This window comes from Glycine max, chromosome 20 (assembly GCF_000004515.6).
Source record: "Glycine max cultivar Williams 82 chromosome 20, Glycine_max_v4.0, whole genome shotgun sequence".
Classification (NCBI taxonomy): domain Eukaryota; kingdom Viridiplantae; phylum Streptophyta; class Magnoliopsida; order Fabales; family Fabaceae; genus Glycine; species Glycine max.
In genome coordinates this window covers 330455-355313 of record NC_038256.2, presented here as the reverse complement: position 1 = coordinate 355313, position 24859 = coordinate 330455, and the positions used below count along the sequence as shown (strand labels likewise).

General features: G+C 32.9%; 2 protein-coding genes and 1 pseudogene across 2 annotated transcripts in view; all 3 read right to left on the bottom strand.

The window, feature by feature from the left end:
* Positions 1 to 2190: 2190 nt before the first annotated feature.
* Positions 2191 to 5323, bottom strand: LOC100789190 (isoliquiritigenin 2'-O-methyltransferase-like; annotated as a pseudogene).
* A 1546-nt stretch (positions 5324 to 6869) lies between these two features.
* On the bottom strand, positions 6870 to 9438 carry LOC100793053 (isoliquiritigenin 2'-O-methyltransferase-like). Its single transcript, NM_001255838.3, has 4 exons — positions 8956 to 9438; positions 7835 to 8151; positions 7584 to 7648; positions 6870 to 7475 (listed from the first exon to the last, which is right to left on the bottom strand). The coding sequence occupies exons 1-4, from the start codon at positions 9384 to 9386 to the stop codon at positions 7176 to 7178; spliced, it is 1113 nt and encodes a 370-aa protein (NP_001242767.2). The 5' UTR covers positions 9387 to 9438; the 3' UTR covers positions 6870 to 7175.
* Positions 9439 to 12329: 2891 nt separating this feature from the next.
* LOC100818243 (sacsin) overlaps positions 12330 to 24859 on the bottom strand; it is a 35658-nt gene continuing 23128 nt past the window's right edge. The window contains exons 4-13 of the mRNA XM_006605356.4: positions 23087 to 24588; positions 22479 to 22742; positions 21457 to 21677; positions 19670 to 19941; positions 16050 to 19080; positions 15836 to 15965; positions 14960 to 15483; positions 13958 to 14866; positions 13364 to 13543; positions 12330 to 12728 (exon numbers count right to left, since the gene is read on the bottom strand). Coding sequence (XP_006605419.1) covers positions 12531 to 12728; positions 13364 to 13543; positions 13958 to 14866; positions 14960 to 15483; positions 15836 to 15965; positions 16050 to 19080; positions 19670 to 19941; positions 21457 to 21677; positions 22479 to 22742; positions 23087 to 24588 — 7231 coding nt within the window. The 3' untranslated portion in view covers positions 12330 to 12530. The remainder of the gene's footprint in view (positions 12729 to 13363; positions 13544 to 13957; positions 14867 to 14959; positions 15484 to 15835; positions 15966 to 16049; positions 19081 to 19669; positions 19942 to 21456; positions 21678 to 22478; positions 22743 to 23086; positions 24589 to 24859) is intronic.

The window sequence follows — 24859 nt, the reverse complement described above, 5'->3', positions numbered from 1 at the left end:
ATAGCACAATTTTTTTAAAAAAAATCCCAAAAAAAAATTTATAAAAAGAAAAGAAAAAAAGTTAAGAAATCATTTAAAAAATATTAAAGAAACGTTTAAACTAGGAAAAGAAAAAACAGGAGAAATCGATTTGAGAAAAACAGATTTTTCACTTTGAATAGAAAAATGTATCATTCATGTAAATAAAATTTTAGATATATATTTTTTTGTAAATAATTAATTTATTTGTATTATTTGGATAAAAAAAACTCTATAATTACTCCTCGGACTAATGTGCCAATTTTAATATATGTGTTACTTGAATTGATTGGTTGTTGGAATGAAATGACCTAATGGACGAGGATGCTATCTATTACTTTCATTTTGAGTAGGTGTTTACCTTGTCAATGACTAGATATGTGAATTGGGCGGAATGAGAATGGGCTATTGTTTTTCTAATTTTCTATCTTCACTCCTTAATATATTTTTGTACTCGTCTATGATGTTTGATGCGGGTAAACTTTGTCATTTCATTCTTATTGAGTATCTGGTATTTCTGTTCTTCTCCCGTTCATGGTTTAGATTTGTAAAATAATTTTTTTTTAAATTATATTAAAAATTTGATTTTAAAATAAATAAATTAATTTTTACACATATATTTTTAACTGCTTATTTATCAATATATTTATTGTAGTGCATCTGTCTACAAAAATATAAAAAAAAATCTTAAATTATGTAAAAAAATTTAATAATTTTTTTATCGGAACAGATATGAGTAGAGTACAGAGTCGATAGTGACATCCTCATTTCTGAACTTACCCCAAAAATAAAAATATCAAGGTAATTTTTAAACCCAATCAACTCGGATATTTTTTATTTTTTATGAAAATTGGAGCAGGTACATGTACAAATTTCGTTGTCATGGGTCTTCACCATTTTACGGTTTGTATTATTTAATACTGAAAGGTATACCCATATTGTTTTGATAAGTCAAAAAATTGGCGCTTCTTGACGTGAAAAGTCATATATTTGCCAAAATAAAGAAAAATGGATTAGAAAGGGAAACAGTCCGCTGATCAACGATGCATGGTTGTAAAATTCTGCCCATACTTTTTGTTCTACATCAGTTTGTAGATGTGTTCTCATACTTTTTTCCCTTTATTCTTTTTTTATCATCACACAAACATTGGTTATAAGTCATGCACAAGAATACGTCTATAATTATTTTTCTTTATTAAGTTATAACTTGTTTATTTAAAGATACACAAATGCCCAAATAAAAACTATTTATTATTATTAGTAGTAAATTCTGAATAATTAATAATTTAAAGATAAAAATTATATATTTATAAACCCATCAATAATATTATGGCCACAAAGGTTTAGTATTTTTTAGCCTTGTCTGTCGACACATGATGACCACGGAAAAAATTATATATATATATATATATATATATATATATATATATATATATATATATATATATATATATATATATATATATATATATATATATATATATATATATATATATATATATATATATATATATATATATATATATATATATATATATATATATATATATATATATATATATAATTTTATAGAGATTTCATCTTAGTTGTAGACTTTTATATAGTGAAAATTATATATGCAAAACTCTAATTATAAACGAAAAACTCCATAGTTTGTTGAATGAGAAAATATCAACAACACCTCTAATTGTAAACATATGTATTTGTTGGAGATTTTTTTTAACCCTTATTGATAAGAGTGAAGCTATATATTTTTTAGTTTTAACGTGATTTTTATCCTTATATTAATGCAGTTTTCACGTTAAAATTTTTGTGTCTTGTGAGTTTATGTGTGTCTATTTTCTGTCATATATTTGATAATGTTTCTCGTAAATTCTTGCAAGGTATGAGAATTTATTGTAACGAAATGACATCGAACTCACATGCTCCTTAAAGGAATCATATATGGTTTGTTGAAAGAGAGCATTTGCTAGTTTTCCATTTGAGTCTGTAAAGCTCCCAACCCTCCCAGTAATTAGACATACATTAGTTATTATAGAGCTTCATCAATTTCTTGACCAGCAACTTTAATTAGGAAGCGTTGTGGCAGCGAACGAAAGCACCAAATTGTTAGGGTGTTGCTGCTATTTATTCAATATCTAGAGTTATGCTAAAGAAAGTAGAACAAAGGGATAAAAGAAAACTAGAAACTTTTTATTCATGATTCCATAGTCTCAAAAGCAATATAACATAAATAATCTGATATATAGTTGCTAACCATTGGAATAACATTCCTTGTGCCAACATCAGATTATAGGGAACTTAAATTAAAAGTAAAAGGCAACTGCTAAGTGCTAACAATTAACCTAGGCCCAATTTATTTAAAGTCTTTTAAGTCATCAATGTAACATTTGATAGAGCTATCATATCAAATTACTACTCTGCAATATCTATTTATAGAATTCCATCACTCCTAGCGTAGATGAGATGTCACTACTTGCAACATCAAACTTGGAAAAACCTTCCACAAGTTCTCAAATTCACCCTGAGTTCTTTCTCTTCGACCTTGTGCTAAAAACATGACATTGTCTAGAGTACAAGTATGCTTAGATATATACCTTGGATTCGGCACTTCTGGAATTATATATTCGAAAACAACCACTTTTCCATGTTGTAGCAAGGCTTTGTGACAATTTCTTAGAAACTTTATACCATCTTCATCTGCCCAACTGTGACATACAAACTGAAATGACCAAAGACAAAAAATAAGAAAATGTAATTAAAAGTTATTTATGCTACATCTTGAATCACTACAAGAAATATGCCCATTTGCCAGGGATTTTTGACAGGGACATTAACCCCTGGCAAATTTCCCAGGGACTAAGCCAAGGAAACCCCTGGCAAAATGACATTTGAGAAGGCTGGGACCACTTACATTTACACAGGGGTTTGTCCCTCGCAAAAATACAAAAGCCTTGGCAAAAAAAAGAGCGGGAAATGAATTTTAAAACAGCATGTTGTTTTCACACGGCCAAACACACGGGTATGCCCTCGTTTTCTGTAAAGCTGACGGAATCTTCCCATAAGTCAACACGACATGACCATGCACTGCAAAAAGCTGTGCGGCCCAGACGTGACAGGGGTGTTACCCCTCGGAAATGGCTTGCAGCCCCTGGCAAAAAGGAATCCCTGCTTTCCTAGCTGCACCGTTCTGCTCATATAGCTGAAGCTAGGAGGTTAGCCTTTGACTCTGTTGTTTTGCGAGGGGCATTCCGTGAGTTATTCCCTGGGTTTTTTTACACTATATAGCCAAACCGCGTGTTTATCCTCATGCTCAGTGTTGTGTTTTTGAAACTTAGAAAAATTTTCGGTTTCCATTTCCATCCTCACCAGTTCATTTTCAGTCCATTATCATTCAGTTCATACACTTGTTCTATAATTTGGTAACACTCTTTTCACTTATTATATTTTTCTGTTTTTATTTGTTACTACTTATTAACATAAATATTTTTTATTGTATCAGTGTCCAAATTTGCCTCCTCCTGCTGCTCCTTGCTCTCTGAATTTGTTCTCTCAAGCTTCAACAAGTTAGTAATTTTTCTACTTATAATTTTAGATATATGATGTTTATATATATGATGTTATAATTTTGCATGATCTGTCAAAGAAAATATGATGTTTCTACTTGCATGATGTGTTATAATATATGATGTTTATATATATTTCGAATTTTGTTGTTAATAAAACTGTTTAATTAGAAACTGTATAATTTTTTTGTTTAATAAAACTGTTTAATTTTGCATGATCTGTTTAATAAAACTGTTTATATAAAACTGTTTATATATAATATATGATGTTAACATTTTTAAAACTGTTTATAAAACAGTTTAGTTAGAAAAAATGTTAAAATTAGAGAAAAAAATGTATAATAAAACTGTTATTTTTAAAACTGTTTAATTAGAGTAAAACATTTTTTCTTTGTTTTTATTCGAAATTTTAATAAATATGTTATATAGAATGATATATGTTGATGATGATGTTGGATGTTATTGAATATATGCATGTTGTTGAATATTCAAATTATTTATGGAATATATATGCATGTTTTTTTATTTTTTAACAAAATAGAATATATGCATGTTGTTGAATATATGCTTTTTAGGTAGATTTGTGGATTATGTGTAGTTATTGTTATACTAGAATGCACAAAAATACATAGCATTTTGTTAATTATTATGGAAAACTGGTTATTTACTAAAACTGTTTTTTTTAATTTAGAGGAAAATCGGTTTTTAAATTTGTGTAGTCAAAAGTCTGATATTTTTTAAAAGTTAAACTGTTTGTTAAATTAAATCAGTGAGAAGATAGGGGCTAAGACAGAGATTTTGACAGGGATTTTGTCAGGGATTTTGCCAGGGCCAGCCCCTCGTTTTTTTGCCAGGGGTGAAATCCCTGGCAAACTGATTTGCGATGGGCGTTTTTCCCAGGGATTCAGCCCCTGGCAAAATCCCTGGCAAACGTCCATTTCCCAGGGCTTTTTGTTCTTTTCCCAGGGAATCCGCCCCTGGCAAACGAGCTTGTTTCTTGTAGTGAATTGTTTAAAAATATAAAATTGAACCCTCATGTAGTTCACTAACCTTCATCAAAATGACATCACCAGTTGGAACACTTTCAAACATATCTCCCTCAATATGCTCTATACCTTCAAACAATAATGAGTTTTTCTAATTAATAATTTTGGCAAAACTTATTCTACATTTCTTTCCTCAAAACCCAACCCATCTTTCAAAATATTTATAGTCAGTTTATTTATATAAATTAAAGAAAAACTAATGTATGTTACCTTGATGAGGTGGTGCTTTTTGAATCACCTGAGGCAAATCAAAATTAATTCCTTTCATTGAAGGATATTTTGGGAGAAGTTGTTTGAGGGTCTCTCCAACTCCACCTCCTACATCAACCAGTATTGACACTCTCTCAAATCCTATGTATAATTTGAGTGCCCTTTTCAATTCTAGTGGGGCATCGAGGATTCTTGCTTTGTAAAAAAAAAATGTCATTCAGCTCTGCATTTTTCTCCATATAATCATATGGTGGTATTCCATGCACATATTCAAAATGGTTATTGTTGTTAGGGTCCACAATTGCATCCTTTTCAATGAAGTCTTTCTTTGTAAACAAATGATTAGTAATTACCACATGTCATGAAATCCACGATGGATTAAAGTTGATAGAGGAGCCAAAGAGTTTCCTTCATCCTTATCAAATGCAAAGTATTGACCAACCGGTGAGAGAGCATAAACTCTTTCTCTCTTACCATCTTCATTGGTGCGAATGGAGCAATTTAGAAGAGAGTAACTTGCCAACAAAGGTTATTAATATGCGTTCAAGCCTAGTTGCCAATTGTGGGTGTTGATTATTAAGCAAAGAAGCAATTTCAGAAGCTGATAAAGTTGAATCACATGAACTTTGTGACTTTGCTAAGATATCAAACAAATTGAGATCAATAGCAGCATTTAGAACTGCAGGTAAGGGTCCTCGACCTTTGTTACTTCTTTGGAATTGGAACTCATTTTTTAATTACTAATGTTTAGTTGCTGTGTACCTTCTTCAATTTTTATAATGTTTATATAGGCATTATTTCTCCATCACATGTAACTAATCCTTAGAAGAATAATCACTCGAAGCCATTTTATTAATAGTTTTTTTTTCCAGCTGTTATTGATGCGACATATTAATTGTTTTGTCATTTCTGCTAAAAAATTATAATTGATAATCATTTAACGTCACACTTTACAATAGATACTAAAAATATAAAAACACCAAGGATCAAGATTTGTTATTTTTTTGGAAGTAATCCTCTTTTGAGTAGGATTAAATATTAAATGTAGACATATCTCTTAATTTCTTCGAGGATGAAATTTTTGTTGTTGTTTCACAAAAAGGAGAAAAAGGGAAAATAATTTAAAAATATTAGAGTTTATCGTACTATTTCTCTTCAACCTAAATACTGTAATTTACTCTTTGTCTCTTTTCACCCAAATACTGTAATTTACTCTTTATTTCTCGTATATTCTCATTTATTTATTTTTTTATTTTCATTTATCATATTTCTCTCTTTTTATTTTTGTAATTTTAAATGAATATTTATTGGAATGAAATGAGGTCCTAGTCGACTTGGCCGCTATCTATGACATTTATTATGAGTTGGGTGTTGGCCTTGACTATTTGGACTGGGACTAAATATTGCTGCATTCGTTATTTCGTTTTTCTTTTGGATATCCGTTTGATACTTCGTATTAGTAAATACTGAAAAAGTTTGATGTACCTAAAATATGGTGTTTTTAATATTAATCTTTATTAAATTTTTAATCATGCACATTAATCGTTATATTTAACGGAATAGATAGTGTAATTTTATTCTAACTAATGATTAAAAGTATATATATATTTTTTTACAATTGTAAGAGTTAAAAATGAATATTTTTATAAAAATAAAAAAAATGTATTTTAAAAATATAAAAATATTTAAATATATTAAACAATTAATTAATATTCCTTTACATATGTGTTTTGTATAACATGTTTTGGGCTAATAAAATGATCTATAATAAGAATGAAATAATTTATATAGTATATTGTTGATGCAATTAATTAAGTGTCCGTTTATTTTAAAGTTAGAAAATATTAATTTTGATAAAATTAATTTTAAATCATTTTGATATATACTTAATAATTACAATCACAAATTTTAAACTGAAACCAGAACACGAGTGTATAACACTTGGATTGAGCTTGATCGCTATCCTAAGGGGGATGCTGCTTCAAAAATAAAAAGAATAAAAAAAAAAGAATAAAGGCATATCCAATGTGTTGTTGACTTAAGCCAAGCTATTGCATGCATAAAAATTATCAAAGTGGAAGCTCTAAGAAAGACAACATCATCATCAATAAAATAGATTCTTCATAGATTAGAATCATTAGACATTATTTCCTTTTATGATTTGGTACAATATTCTTCCTTCAACATTATGAAAATTGCTAACATATCCAAATTCTAAGTGATATATAGCATAAATATGATAAGTGATTTTATTTATGATGCTCGTCATCATCCTTCAAGAACTGATTTTATTTATGATGCTCGTCATCATCCTTCACAAGTAATAGCATAAATTTTATTTATAAAATTCCACCACTGATAGAACCGACGGTGAGTCTCTACATGCAACATGAAATCCAGAAAATCCAGAATTCCTGCACAAGCTCTCAAATTCTTTCTCAGTTCTTTCCTTTCCACTTGTTACTAAAAACATGAGACTATCAGCAACACAAGTTTGCATAGAAATTTTGCTTGAATCCGGAACTTCTGGAATTATATAGTCTATAACAATCACCTTCCCATGTTGTGGCAAAGCTTTGTGGCAATTCCTTAAAAACTTTACACAGTCTTCGTCTAACCAATTGTGACATACAAGCTGAAATCACAAGATACAGAAAGAAAAAAAAATGTGATTAGTTACAACATTTTATGTTATTTGAATTGTTTTAAATTTATATTTGATTATTTGGCATAGCTCACTAACCTTAAGTAAAATGGCATCACCCTTGGGAACACTTTCAAACATATCTCCTTCAACATGTTCTATTCCTATTCATTAAAAAAAAATGTTAAGAATTTTTTATTCATGAAAATTAAAGACAATATCAAGAAATTAATTTATAATATTTTATATACTTTGTTCAATCAATTGAGTTAGATTCCTTAACGAATAAACTTAATATTTCAATTTTTTGGAACTCAATTGCTCCATCATTAATTAAAATACTATGTTACCTGGATGGGGTGGTGCATCTTGAATCACTTGAGGCAAATCAAAATTAATTCCTTTGATCGATGGGTAGTCAAAGATAATCTGTTTTAAGGTCTCACCAACTCCACCTCCAACATCAACCAGTGTTGATACTTGTTCAAATCCTTTGTATAGTTTAAGGAGCATTTTCATTGCAGGTGGACCAGTTTGAGCTAGCGCTTTGTTAAATAGTTTATTAAGTTCTTCGTCTGTCTTCATATATTGATAAGGAGGCATTCCATGGACATTTTGGAAATGGTCGTTGTTGTTAGGGTCCATAATTGCATCCTTTACATCCTTCCTATTTAATGTATTGAAAACAGAAAATAATTGGTAGGAATCTAAACTCTAGCTAGTGGACACTCAAAACTAAACTAAAATAAAATAGAAGAGCAGGTAGAGATAAAAGTAGATGAGTGATATGACAAGATTGGAAAAAAAATGATAAATATTAATGAGATATTTAAAGTAATAATATGTTCATACATTATTGCTGCTAAAAAAAGTCAATGAGACATGTTGTCCTTCGTGAAATAAGAGTCACAATTTGGTTGGATAAGGAAAATCTATTAGCAAAAAAAATTTAAAAAGGTGAAATAAATAATTTTTTCTCTCCAAAAATTAACATTAACTTGTGCCTTTTAACTTTTTATAAGTTGTTTCATATAACTTATTCATAAATTAAGATATATATAAGTTAATTTTATATCAATTTGATTCATCTTTTCTCTTTATTTCCTATGATTTTTTACCCTATAGTGAATACTTGTTAAGAAATTTATCTAACGTAAATAGCTTTAAGTAACAAGTAATAAGTAATATTGTTATTCCAATTTTTTTTTTACCATACTTTCTACAATAATGAGCAATACGAGGGAGTAATATAAAGAAAAATGTAAAAAAAAAACACGATGAATTTGAATTTTTTTAGTAAGAGAATAATATTACTCTTAGAGGAAATGCATGGTAGAGATATATAAAATGTATAGGATGATTAAAAAAGAAAAAAATAAGAATTTAATCTCTTTTATTAATAAAAATTAACACTTTAACAAATTAATATTTGTCTCTGAAAAAAAAAAGAAATAAATGCATGGTTACTTACAAGACGTGAAAATATCCACGATGAAATAAGCTTGAGAGAGGACCCAAAGAGCCTCCATCGTTGTCACACGCAAAGTATTGACCAATTGGTGAGAGAGCATAGAGTCTCTCTCTCACACCATCTTCATTGGTGCGAATGGAGCAATTGAGAAGAGAGTAACTTGCCAACACAGGCAATATGCGTTCAAGCCTATTAGCCAATTGAGGGTGTGGATTTGGAAGCAGCAAAGAAGCAATTTCCGAGGCTGACAAAGATGAACTCTCTGCCTTGGCTATGATATCAAACAAATTCAGATCAACAGCAGCGTTCAAGATTGCAGGGAAAATTCGGCTGAAGCATAGTGTCAAAGCTGAGAGGTAAGTGTCATCCCCCTTTGCTTCCTCTGTGGGAAGAACCTGATTTTGTTTCCAATTGCAAATATTGGAATTCATGATTCTTGCTTTGCTTTTGAATTTCTTTGTAAATTCACTTCTAATGATGTGTGCTTTCTTTGAGGTTTCGGTACTGTTTATATAGGCACAATTCACAAGACCGGTGCAAAGGTAAGGATTCTACTAATAAAACAAGTGTCTCTCATTACTTTATATAAAGTAAAAGAGGTTTTTTTTTTTTTGATGAGTGAGAAATAATTGGTGATTCTTAATCTAATGGATCAAAGATTAATCTTGTCTATGATATGTAATTATCATTGATGTAACACCCTAAAAATAATTCAATAATTATTTAGATAAGAATATCTAAATATCTCTTTTAGTAAGGGAAAAGATTATTAAATTATTTTAAAATATTAGATTGTTATTTTTTATTTTTAAAAGATGTTAGTATAATAATATATTAGATTAATTAAAATAATAGAAATAATAGATAAAGAAAGATCGATTAAACAAATTTCAAATTACTTACCATAATTCTTATGTAAGAATAAACAATTTTTTCTCTTAGAATCGCAAATTCTCTCTTAGTATCAGTGAATTGTTCAAGGATTGAAACAAATAAAGAAAACAGACAAATTCTTTAAAAGAGAATAAGAATAACAAAGAGTGAAAATTTCTTGTTTGAAGAAATGAGTAAAATAATTTTTTTCTAAACTTTCACAATATGAATTCCACAATATGTTTTCTTGATATTTTAATAAAGGATCATATAATTGATCTTGAAAATTTTAACATATAATATAAATCAAACATAAATTTTTGCTGTTAGATAGATCAATTATTCTCAAATACAATATAGTTTTACATATGACTCTACCAAAGTATATGACTCAATCAATAAAATAACTAACATAATCTTCTCTCATTTAAAATAAATAATCTCAAATTTATTTTTTAAGTCTCTCTTTAGGTCAATACTCAGTCGTCAGCATATAAATTATCCTTAGGAATAATGACTCTCTAGATAGTATAATTTTTTAATGATATTTGACATTGGCATAATTGACTACATGTGCGTTGGAATGGCATCATTGATGAGGTAGTTAATTTTGTGTGTTTATGAATTTTATATTTGAGTAGGTTTTTGACTAAAGTTTTTGGAAAAGTTGACAACTTGTCCTTTTGCAGTAGAATATATTTAAAGTTTTGAATTTCTTTCTTTGTTGAAGAGTTTTTTCAACATTAGTGAACTAACCACTGGAAAAAGTGGTGCCTTAAAATGAAGGGCATGCATGCCTTATGTCAAGTAAAGTTAAAACTTGAAATTTCTTGCTAGCTATCAATTAATATTCTATTTATCGATGTAAAGAAACGTTATATATCTTGGACACTTAATTAGTCCAGAAAATTGTTCAACGTTTGCGTCCCTAAAAATTTAGTTAACAAATAATATCATTAAATTTATTAATAATTTATATTATTTTTAAATCTTCTTTAAAGTTATTATTAAGACTCATCATCTTACTCTTTTTACTCCTTTAAATAAAATCTTACTCTTTTTACTTAATTACTCTCCACCTAATTAATTAATTAATTAATTAATTAATTAATTAACAAATGTGCATTAGTCCTATTATTCAATCTTAAAATCTTATTGCTTTATAATTAACAGTATTTATTGTAAAATAATTAAAGATATTTAAGTATAAAAAATTCACAGGGTAATTTGAAAATTAAAGTATCTTATAAAAAAAGATAAATAAATTTTAAAAATGTATTTCATATAGAAATGGAGATAATAAATCATAATGACACATACAGATATACAATAGAAAAACCACAAATTAATTTGACTAATAGCTGTTACGTCCTATAAAATTATAATTAATTTGAACTTTAATGGTCCAAAGTATATGCATTTAATAACAGTGTTAGGAAAGTCCTCAATTTACCAATACCATGTTCAATAAATTAAGATAGAGTCCAGTAAGCTAAGTGCTCTTTTGTTAATAAGTGATATGTTCTAACTTGTTATTATGTGTTAATTTTAATCAAATGCCGTCTATATATGTAGATAATAGAAGACGACGACTGAAGATGATGAGTATGGCGTCCACAAGAGCCACCGAGAACCAGTACGTAGATAAAATGCAATACATACATATGTCTAACTTGCTTAATTTGTTTGAAGTTCAATTTAGAAATTATTACCAGTTTGAGGCAGTAAAAACGGAGGCTTTACTTATTTCTTAATTACTTCTTAGATGTCTTGCGGAGATAGTTAAAAAGCGGTATGAAGAATCAGCGATTGCAATAGTTATAACTGTGCAACCTTATAAAAATAAAAAAGAATCAGAAATGTGGGAGATCATTTTGAATGATTAATTCAAAGAGTCTCAATTATTATTAGTCATATTTCTAAGGACTGTGAGAGCAAAGAACCCCTTTAAAAGTCAAAGAGAATCACACATGTGGTTGTTCTTTGAACTAATATTCAAAGAGAACTCTCAGTCATTATCCATGTTTCTAAAGTTGTGAGAGCAAAGACAACTTTGAAAATCAAAGTGAGTCATGTTTGGCGCACCTGCAGTTGAATTCACTGGATGCATTTGATGCCTGATGATTTTGGCTATAGACTATAGCTATTTTATAAGTCATTTTCACTTGCTTTTATTCCAGCAACACAGGCACTTCCAAAAGCCGTTTCCTTCCTTCTTTTAAGGTAATACTACACTAATACCCATTTTGAGAAATTATTGTTGATGGATTTTTATTTTCTTTTTTCTTTTTTATTTATTAGAAAATAGGTGTACAAGTAATATAAAATCCTTTTATGATTATTTGAAAAGACTTAGTTTTGTCCTGTTTTTCTTTACACTGACATCTAATAATATTTAATCGTTTAACCACATTGGCTTAAATTTATTTTAAAATACTGTCTGCATTACCCTTTTTCTCAAAAAAAAAAATAATGTGAAACTACGTTAAGGTACAGGCTAATTTACCAAACCTTTTTTTCATTGAGGCCTATTTACAAAAAAATTCAACAGTACCCATTTTTGGGGCTCAATCACAAAAACATAATATTCACGTCAGAGTCCAATGTAACCCGATTAATCTTAGCCAACTTCAGTTAGCCTATATTGGCGAATGGAACTCTGACAATGTCCAAATAAAATGATCACAAAAGCATTGGAGATATTACGGACGAAAAATTCTGATAGCTTTTGTAACCTGAAGCCGACAAAAGGGACACCTTGACACTGCAGAAGAACATCTACGACACAATACATGACCACAAGGAACTATAGTTATATCAACCTCTGAACTCAGACAAACCCGACAAACCCATGCTGCTTTTGCTGTATCAGCCTCTTTTGTTGCCTTTTCAACCCTTTCCTGTACAATGTATAATGATGATGTCATTCCAAACTTATCATAAAGATTAACTCTACCAGATATATGCATTACAAAGCATCAAGGAAGCTACTTCAATCATTACTCGTTTCTACACTTTAAAACTATCCCTAAAGCCTTAAACAACTGATATGCAATACCAAACTTATGCAATTTGGCTAGTGGATATCCAAATTGCCAATTAGAAACCTATTTTTAAGATATCTGAAACTCTGAATTTGAAATGCAGACCAAAACTTCAAATTTTCCATGTTTGATGTGTGGTAACTAACAACGGGCTTGTATATGCATGCTCAAACAAACTATAAACAGGTTTTCAAATGATTGGGAAATTAGAATGCCCACATGCAAAATTCCTATTCAGAAAGAAAAATATTAACACTTTGATTTACAGGGTAGAAAACAGAAACAGAAGAGCGGTGTAAAACTTCAATTATTCCAGGAATATCAATTGATTTAACGCATGGAATTGAAAGTTGAAACATCCATACAGATAACAGATTACAAGACAACGGAAGAGCCAATACCTAAAGAGTAACATGTGTCCGTACTCCCCTATTCATAACAGTATTACACAATGCTAAGAAACCATAGTACTAAAAATTAAAATCACCAACCTGTTCCAACACAAGAGCTGCCTGAGACTCTTTCAGATTTTCTTGCAAATTTATTGTTCTTTGAAATAGAGCCTGCTTTTCCACGTCCATTTTGATCCCAGCAGCAGAGAGTATTTCATTGACAGCCTGCACCAGTTCTGCAGCTGAAACTTTGCCAGACTGATCTCTCACAGGCTGCACCTATTTACACAAAGATACTTCTCATTCAGTTTAAGCACATCAACATGCAAGCAATACCAAATATAAAACAACATGAATATGTATTTTAAGAATGATTAAATAAATGGTAACAAGATATGCAACAGTTAAAGGAAGAAAGCCTTGAGCAAAATAGCTAACAATTGAAAAGGATTATATGCTTCTTGATTCTGTGACCTTAGCCTCAAACTAAAGAAAAATTTCTTAATTATGTGCTTTATGTTTCATCCCAACCTTAACAACTAAAAAAATCTCTCTCATTTGCTGATTCATATTGTTCATGTATGTTATTGGAAAGCACAGGATGGGTCACGAATTCCAATGCCATTGCCTGAAATGAATGCAAATTTGTGCTAAATAATACTTGTGATTAGTAACAAGTTCCAAGGGCTAAACCTGAGAGTAGCTTTCTCCCCTTCCTGAGCTCTCGGGGAAATCAACATGGGGCCTGTTACTGCCTAATACATGGCTTTCATGCACCAATGATTCTTTTAGGGGACTGCTTGCTGATACACTTTTAAATGAAAATACATGTGATGAAAGGAAACTTTGTGTATCCCCCGGGGAAACTTCAATTTTAAGTCTGTACAGAGCTTGACCTGCAGATGATCTTACATCTTCTGAAACCTTACCATATTTCAGTTTTTCACCATGTTGAGACCGCCAAGCCACTATTTCGCCAGAATAAAAGGGCCTCAATGGATGGAACTGCACAAGACGTGCATCTTGTGGCAATATTTCTTTGCCAACCATATTGCTGCTCCCATTTACGGGTTCAACTTCTTTCTTATCAGAGCAAAGTTTCAAAACATTAACAACTGCAATCTCAGATCCTTCAGGACAACCAAATAAAGACCCAATAGGCAATATGATAGGAGAGCCTAATATCTGGCTGACTATAATAGCAATGAGATCAAAAAGGGAAATATAAGTTGGTGGCTCAGCAACTAGAATACGGGATCTTGATTGGTTCATAAAATAAAGCGTTTGATGTGCAGAATCATTCTTCCACTCTGGGATTATGAAATCTTTGCCTGCACGTGTAACATCTACCAAATTGGGCAAGAGCAGAAATTTTGTTTTAAGAGACTTGACAAATTGAAGCTTTTCTGCAGTAGAGTTCAATAAGCATTCCATTGTGTCCAATGAAAAGCTATTGAATGCAGGAATGTAGCTGCCCATGCTATTAACAATAGTCCAGACAGCAGTTTGAAGAGACTTGCTTGATAACTTCTGTTTGATGGTCACTAGTGAAACAGACCCCAGAGAACCTAAAGTCTGTAGTGTGTGATTCTCATCCAGTTCCTAAAAGCCCAGACAGAAACATCCCAGTAAGTAAAAGCCTTATGCAGATAAAACTTAGATAAAAACAAATACAAAAATGTATCTAAAATCTACCTCTAAGACAATGTCAGACAACTTTTTTATGCAAAGCATAATACAGACTCCCTCTGGAAGATCTGCATGGACAAATCTAATTCTGGAAGTATCAATACATTTGACATATCGAGAACCATAAGAATCAACATAGACACAGGACGCTGAATGAACTAGTCTGCAGCCATCATCAGGAACTATGGCTTCTGATTTCCAGTTTAACCCATCTAATGTGTTCCCCTCGACAATCTGATCACAAATGAAATTCAAAATTTCCATCACTGCACGGAGCTCATTGGGATTTAGTCGCTGATATCCACAAGCTTTCTGAAGATTTAATAGAAGACCCTTTGCAGCAGAAAGTGTTAGCATGTCCTGAAGTCCCAAATCTTTAAGAATCTTTACAAATGGGAGATATACAGTAGGAAGTTCAAAAGCAAATGGAGACAAATTAATCATCAAACGAGCAAAAAGAGCATCAGCAGCCACAAGGCGCGTTCCGTTTGCAACAGGCAGGAAGGCCACTTTGTGTAGCTCTGCCACATCTGGAAAAGAAAAAGTGGTTAGAAATTCATCAACAAAATGCATATACCATCTTTTATGCTTTTATACATGGTATGTCTCTATAATCTGTATCAACAACCTAAGCAAAAGTGCTTAATCAACTCAACAGAAAATAACTGGAGGTCCACAGACAGATGCTGCCCAAGTGGTCCCTGTTTAGTAATTGTGGGAGCAGTGACAGACCTATCATTTCGGTAAGGAGAATAAAAAACTTGTCAAAAAAAAATATAAGCCACACTCTTTCTTTGAAATCTTTGGTAGCAACAGACATTTTTTTCTCCTAATCTCCTTAACTCTTAGCTTAAATGGAAAAACATCAGAATAGTGAAGCACCTGATGAAGAAAGTGAACTCCAAACTTTGTCTAAATATTTCAAAATCTCGCAGGTACATTCCTCAATGTTCATTCCTGAAGCAATGGGCCAATGAGCAAGAGTATCTTCCCCTCCATTTCTCCCAATTACCTAGGGAAAAACAAAACTAGCATAAAATACATGTAGGAAAGTAATATATAGATATAAAAAGTAAACCAAAAGTATCGTTTTTACTTGCAAGTGCTTCAAAACTGTACAAAAAGGAGGAGGACTCTGTAGATGCAGAGGTCCCCATGAATACTCTGGAGGAACAGTGTGTTGTTTGGATAGAATGGGAGCACAACTCCAAGCTAGAGGCCAATCTTTAGACAAAATAGCTTCATTATATGAAGCAAGCACCCTCTTGCAACCAACACTAGGAAACCCCAGTTCAGCAGGTACACATGCAATATTGCCAAGAAGATCACAGAAGTTGTTGCTAAAGAAAAGAGCAAAGTTGGAGAAAACAAACTCAACTACAGATCCTCCTAATGCCCACACTTCAGGCGAAACTTCAGAACAAGTGTTGATTGTGTCTGCCTCAAAATCATCCAAATCTCCTGTTTTCATGCACTCAATTCCAAGAAACTCAACTCTTTTGGCGCATTCAATTATTACCTCTACTTCAGTAGCAGTTCGAAGCCCAAGCTTCCTTAGTATTCGAAGCCATCCATCTGTACTGAACCTTTCTCCAGGAAATTTTCTTCTCTCACCAAAGAATATAGAAATTAATATAGCATCACCAGGATCAAATAAATCCGTGGGCTTCAACAGATCTGTTGAAAACTCATCAGAATTTCTGACAAATTTAGTCTCTTTCAAAGCTTCAGCCACAGATTGATCTGATTGAAGATCATGCCAATTTTTAAAAATGTATATTAATATTTCCTCCTGTTCATTCTGAGGTTTCCCCTCAAAGCCAGGCAAGCCAAAGCGTACTAAGATCTGTTGATCATGCAACTCCAGCACACCAAGGGATCGAAGAAATGAACTTTCATTTGAATCAATGGCATAAGAAAGACAACGTTCATCATATGGTTTTAGAAATGAATTTGAAGGAATCATACACTGATCTTGACCTCGCAACTTAGTATAAGAACCAACAACTGTTTTATATATAGGGAGAGAACGCAAAACTTCAATTTCTTCACGTGCATAGTGACAGTCATTGGAGAAAAATTCATCAGAAAAAAGTGAAAAAAGTGCATCACAATTTGAAGTTGAGAGATTAGTAGGTTCAGTAAAATACCCAGCTTGCTTAGCTGCCACAAGTTTGGATGCAATAACATGGCCGAGTGATCGACCAGGCATAGAAAAACAACTGTTTGAAGCAACACAGTCTATGAATGCCTCATCAAATATGGGTATGTTACACTGGTTTAACATGGGAAACAACCAGGAATAACTGGTTTTGAATCTTTCAAAAGCTGAAATGTAGGACTCAGCTAACTCAGCTTCAGAAGTATTACCCCTTGACACCCTAACCCCACTCTCATAACTTCCAGCAGATTCTCTTTCTGAAATCCCACTTGTCGATGTTGGGTACTCCAAAAGAGGAGGAATGAATACCAGATGGCATTCTCTTACACGGCACAAGACTGGCCTACCAAGAAAAGCAGGAATTAGGGGCCAATCAGAGAAAAGGGATAATTCTTCCTGTGAGCCCCTAAAACTTTTCCAGAATATTCTAATCCATTCAGGGGAAGGGCCACCTTGACTACCAGAACTAGGAAGTTTCTCCCATGAAAGCCATGGAGCCATATTTGATCCCATTACATGGTTCACCCAATCTTCATGGAAAATTAGTTTCATATGATTGGCCAGTAGATTAAGAGAGAAATTCCGCAGTTTCAATAGTGATTGAAGGGAAAAATTAGAAAAAATGTCACCTAAGAGAGGCCTGTCTAAAATTTTAGGATGAATAAATTTTTCTCCCAAGGGAACCATTAATGACTGTTGCTCTTTATTCCCAATCCAAAGTTCAGAAAAGCCCAATTTTTTTAAATGGCTAGTTGCAGTTGGAAATGGTAAGCCTTTGAGTTCTGCAGCAATTGATATGAACTTCTGGTCCCGAATTTGATCTATGCCTGCCGCATTGTAAGCCACAGGTGTTCCTGCTCTACCCATATCTTCAACAACACCCCGACCAAAATCAAATAGAGCCTTCCCCAAACTTGTCATCATTTCCAATGCATCTCCAGAACTGGCTGATCCCCGAGTGGCCATGCCAGTGGAGCCGTGGATATTAGACCCCATCTGAGAAGAAGTGATTCCGTTATCAGTCTCCCGACAGAAAACATTGGCACTAGCAGGATCATTATCTCTGGCAGAGCTGGATGACTCTGCTAGCTGAAAATCAGACAAGCAATATTCAAGAACATCTATATACATGTCAACTGATCGCAGAGCAATTGGTTTTGAAGAGACTTTTAGGAGATCCCGAACCATTTTAGGTCTAATTTCTCGCACTGAAAAACCCACAGCTAGGATTTCAGTCACCAATTCCCATGGTACTGAAAATACAGGATAATGCTCCTTTACAAAGCTGCAAACAGTAGCTGGAAGTAAATTACCAAGCAACCCATTCCCTGGCTGTGAAAGAAACATACCTTCTTCAGCCTTGACCAAAGTTCCTGAGTACAGCTGCCATACTGGAAGGTCAACAATACGAGAATAAAATGGATGTATTACCCGATCTTTAAGGCATTCCCAGTCAGCTTTAAGAACAACTGCTGTTGTACTTGGATGGTTGTTATCGTGATTACCAAGTTGGTCGCTCAGAACATGCCTCTCACAAGAACGGGGCCAGAAGGAGTAGATTTTATCTCCATAAGCCTTCAAAGAGAGACTGATTGCAGAACAGACACTAGAATCAATTATAGAACTTGGAATATCTCTTCTTAGCTTTTGAATCTCCAAAACCATTTCAACATAGGAATCACGTACACAAGACATCACCTCTCTGTTCCAAGATTCAATTAATTGATTTCCAGCATCAAAGTGTCCCTCGGCTAAAGTCCCTCTGTCTTGGTATTTAAAGAGATAACGGCCTCTATTGTGACACACAAGGAAACAACCTAAGACAGTAATAGGCATGTTTATACAACCAGACATAGGAAGAGGGGCCATAATTGAGCTCCTTGAGTAAACATTGGCATGATGACCATTGCTGGATATAAGTGCTGCTATTCCAGCAACAGGAGTCAAGTCGTACGCAAGATACCGCCTGAGCAGAAAATTTGGAAGTTTGATCAATATTATCAAACAAATTAGTTCAGATTAAAAAATTTCATGAGATAAACATAATACGGAACAAAAAACATTAATCATCTTTATTCTCAATCGATTTTAAAGATAAACTAATACTTGTTTACCCTCCTTCCAACTTTAATTGAAAAATAAGAATAAAAAATTAAAAACTAAAAATATTCCAGTATGAAGAACCCTTGCTTAAGATCAAGACAAAGGAGCAATGCCCAAAGCCAAGGAAATTTTCCAAGAAATAAACCCAAGTATGGAAAATACCATCCACATTCATAAACTTCTCACTCTTTTCTTATTAATGGTTATTTTATATTTTAGAAAGAGAAAGTGCTTGATGCATCCTTAAACTGAGCCATCAATAAGTGAAAAGGTCTTCAAATTAAGTTAATAAAAGGAAAACAACAACCAAGTTATTGCAAAACATTGACACAGACTAAAGAATGTCATTGTGCTTTATAGTTATTGCAAGACATCAACATGACCTTTTGACATCCTTGCAATTTGAACATAAATACCACATGATATCCACTACATTCTTCAAATAATCGTACCTATCAAGAGCCATATTTCTTGTTTGCCCAGAACCCAGGCTGAGTGCCACAAGCCATCTATCAATGACTGTAGTTCCTTCTGAATATAAATTCACATCAATTGCGTGCATCTTTATCACAGCATTGGAGCTGCTAAATATTCTTGATAATTGAAAATTTCTCCATTTCTTTTCAGAAAATGGATTCCTCAAAATAGAAGATGATGGATCAATGCTTATTGAAAAATTCTTGCTTGGATGAGAATGTCCTTCTTCCCATGTTGATATGGATACCTAGAAGGAATGACAATTTCACTCTGGCTCAAAATAGATTTATGAAAGCATTCCAGACAAGAGTTCTCTCATGTGGTAGCAGTAACAAACAAGACATATTAAGTATACAGGAGTTTTCTATGAATAATTTTTCTATTAATAATAGATAATAGAGCAAATTAAATAATAGAGATAAGCTATCCACATATATACATAGACACATACACACCCACACACACACCAAGAATCATAATTAGTCCTTGACTATTTCCCCCCTAAAAAATAGTTTGCAGTTAATTAGCCTTTTAATTAGTACTTGATTAGCTCTGTACTCAATGCATTATGGTAATAGAATTCAGAGGATTAGAGAGAGGGAGAGGAGAGAGAACACTGAACTGTAATTTTTAACTAGAAGAAATGTACCAGATAGGGTGACCTTATATATCTGAACTGTATGACTCATTGCTGATTCAGCAACTAACAAACTAACTGACAGGTAACTAGCTCTGTAACAGAAAAATCTAAAGGAAATTACAGTGAAATGACAATGTAATGTAAATGCACATATTTGTTGGAAAAAACCCAAGTCCCACATCGGCTAAAAATAAAGCCGAGTTAGAATATATAAGTGAGGGACAACCCTCACCCCTTGAGCTAACTTTTGGGGTTGAGTTAGGCCTAAAACTCACATTCTTAAGATTCTAAGATGGTATAAGAGCATATTCAAGATTAATCCAAAGGGCCACCCACCATTGTTATTCACGCACCAAAAAGTCCAAGAAGTGATAGGGCGTGAGGGTGTGTATTGGAAAAAACCCAAGTCCCATATTCAAGATTAATAAAAAAAAGGGTCACCTACCATTGTTGTTCACGCACCAAGCCTAAGAAGTGCTGGGCGTGAGGGGGTGTGTTGGGAAAAACCCAAGTCCCACATCAACTAAAAATAAAGCCGAGTTAGAATATATAAGTGAGAGGCAACCCTGAATGTTGTACACAATACACACATTTCTCTCAAATATCGGATAAAACAGTCCCCAGGTCTGACTAGTCCTAAATAAATTGTTTAACCAGCTATAAAAGGATAAACAGTGGATGAGGACATTTATATGGAAGGAAAACCCTAGCTGGAACCTGGCAGGTTGGTGATGCTTTTCTCTTGGGTCTGATGTCTAAGGAACCTAAGTTAAGATGCCTGATTACATTTCCTTTTTCATCTTATGACTCTAATTTTCTAAGTTTAATCAACAACCATACTCATCCCCAGAAGAAAGCATTAGATTTTCACCACATCAAATCCCCAGCATTTCTTGCTTGAATTTGCCACAACCTAATCAAGCATGCATGGCTCACATCCCATAACCCTCAACAACTCAACCAAATACTTTCAAACCAACCTTTCCCCCACATATCCCATATGAACATTCAATTCCCTGAGTTCTATTCTAAATCCCAAAGAAAACCTAATTTCAATCTGTTAAATCCCAATTTTTTTCTGTAATGCTGCATCAATCTACAAATGAACAATAGTAAACTTACCTGTAAAACCGACTTCAAAAACAGAAGTGCTCTAGATCCATGCTCCATAAATATGTCAGTAATATGCTTTATTCTGTTTGATCCAAGGTCAGGTTCAACCTTCAAGCAATCAGATGACAGAGGCATGCGAATAATGGTAGAATCAGCTAACGACCATAAGTCATTCCGATCAATGAGCATTGGACTGAATTGATCACAAAATCGTTGTGTCAGATCAGTACCTGAAACCTCAAGAATAAAAAACTTCATGTTCTACAATTTTATCAGAAATTGACTGTTAGATTTCAAAAATCAAAACTGATAAATATTTATTTTGAAATTAAAAAATAAAATAAAAGAATAGTTATGCACTTTTATTTTATAAAATAAAATACTTCTTAGAAGGAAAAAACACAAAAGTATAGATAACCTCCAAGAAACACAACAAAAATACATACTAAAATAAGCTTATAAACAACCATTAACTAACCACCACAAAAAGCATCAACGGATTTTACTTACAAAAAGATGTTCTTGAAAATTTATTTCCAATTTAGGAATAATTAACAATTCCAATGACTATGTCAATAACCAGTTATTCATTAACCACTGAACATCAAAAACAAATTGAGTGATTAATTAATTCCAAAACTGAAAATAATTTTACCAAGAATTTTTTTTTCATTTTATGTATGTTTCCTAGAAAATAAAGTATAAATTTTGAGGATTATGATGAATTTGGACAGAAGGGTAAGAGAAAGCAAGATATTCTAATAATCATTACTGTTAGTCTTGCACTCTTTCTTTCTTCTGACTCGGCAGTGTTATTGGGCTAATATTGTACTAATTGTACAACTTTACTTGTTTTAAAATTTCAGTAGAAAAGTACACACAATATCGGTGCCCTACTATTCTTAGGGCCACTACTCCCTATCATCTCACATTGTGCAATGTCTGCTAGACATCAACCTAGAATACTTACAGTACAGTGACATAAAATAAGAAACTCTTGCATTAATTTGGTTGAGGAATACACAGTATACCTATCAAAGAAAACATCTTTGCTGATGGGGCATTAGTTGAAGGCGCACCAAGTACCAAACCACGAGGATCAAACATATAAAAGTAACCACCAGAAATGACTGAAAGAAGGTCACATATGGAATAGCAGCAAACCAATCCCAAACCATAGTTAATTGTGTTGCCACGTAATCGCCATGGAGGACGGAGCTGGAAATTACTAAATTCCTCTCGACTCAAACAGGCACATTCAAAGATTGCTACAAGGGCAGGCCCTTGGAATTCACCTGTATAAAGAAATCATGCCGTGTTAATAGCAATTTAGAAAATTTATCCAAAACAGTTGAACACGATATGTTCATTTCACACCAAACAAACAGCATAAACTTTGAAATGCTCACGGCTGCAAACTAATTTCAGGTATTCCATGAGTTCAGCTTGCCAACACTGGCACTCAATGATGTTCAAAATATCTTTGTAAGAAAAGGATGAGCATAAACAAGATTACAAGATGCATAAACAAGATTACAAGATGCATCAAGCACATTAATAACTGTCGCTCTGTTGAAACAAATGCCTCTACATATACCTTAACAGAAATATGCAAATTTGTTAAGTAACTAAAAATTACCTAAATTGTGCTGCAGCAAGGATTGGCGAGGATGTTCCCTCTTATCATAAATCAGGTGTAATCTCTTGGCTTTGCAGCAATCTGCCAACTCAAGAAGGTCAAACAACAAAAACTCATTGTCTCCATACTGGGCCAAAAGTTCATTTACTTTATTGTAGTCCATGCATGGCAGATCTTTAGTCAAATCATCACTGACTAAAGAGAGGCATCGAACTGACTGAACTCCCAGTATGTCTGCCAAATCATTGCTTATAATTGGATGCACAAAATGTCTCCCAATAAGAGAGTTGTTTTCCAGCCAAGGTGCATCATTATATACAAGATCACCTGCTTGCATCAGAACTCCAAAATCATTAGGAATCAACAAGGGACTATCAAAAGGCTCAAAAAGTGGCTTCTCCTGGCAACATTCTGCTATGGCTTCAAGGACACGATGGACAAAATTTAACTGATCAGTAGACAGAGGAACCCCATGCACATCATTCTGCAATCTTTGTAATACATGAAGATAGTCTGAAATACCAAAACTCAATCTAACACCTAACTTTATCAACAAATCTTTATACTCTGACAGTTCAGATGGAACAACAAACAAATAAGGCGTAAATTTTACAGGTGAATCAAATGCAAGTGCATTTGGTAATACAAAATCATCACCAATCCAAACCCATGAAACACCATTCAACCCTGTTTTCAGTTTATTGAAATCATCAGTATTAATATATTCTTGCAATTTTGAATAAAGGCAAGGTATTTCCTTTTGCAACTGAGCATCAAAATCAAGATCCAGCAGTGAATGTATCTTAAGCTGTTGGTAGGACTTAGATAGCTCAAATAACTGTCTTGTTAAAACACCTACATTTGGGCAATCCATCCACCCAAGTTTAGTTTGTAGATATGTTGTGTCACATTCACCATCTAAAATGAACATTGAGGAAGATACCATCCACATCTGTGATTTAGGCCTCACACTAGTGGGAGGTGCTACTACTTGGTTATTGGATTTTAACCATGGAAGTCCCCTAACAGCTGGATCAGGAATTACTGGACACCAAGAGATTAGCTTCAATTCAGACCAAAATTCTTCTTCTACCATATCACAAGTTGAGCTGCTTAAAAATGAATCAATATCAGTTAGGGAGGTCTCATCTTTAGGAAACCCATCATATAGAAAAGCATCATCCATTATGCTGCTACTTCCCAAAGCCACACCACCCTGTTGATCACCATTATTGCTTTCTCTTTTATTTGAGAGCTTAAATGCTAGTGTATCTAAAAGATCCAGTAATTCTCCACCATGCTTGGAGGCATCAGTGTCCCCAGAATCATGCAACAGGCTGACTGATCTAGCACAATCAAGCATACCAGTAAATCCCAGAGTTGTCCTAAGTCCAAGGCAAACTAAAGTATCCAAAATTTCAGGATCTAAGAATTTGTCAGAAGGAAAGAAAACATTCCCATGCAGCATCTTTTTGAGATGAGGAACCCGAGGATCATAAAGCCTGCAATAACATTCAAGTCAGCAATCCAAATGTCAGATTCTAAGCAAGTAAAATACTTAATTGTTGAGAGGGTTTACTGTATGTGTTGTGTGTCTTGGATGATCACTTAGTCTTTATTTATAATAGGCAAATAGAATCACTATTAGAGTATACTTACTCTGTCAAGTGTTTTTACTTTTGTATTTTTGTTTTCTATTATCTGTGAGCTGTCAGTTAACTCATAGTTTGTTATAGCTCTAACCAGAGTGTCTTGGATGACCACTTAGTCTTT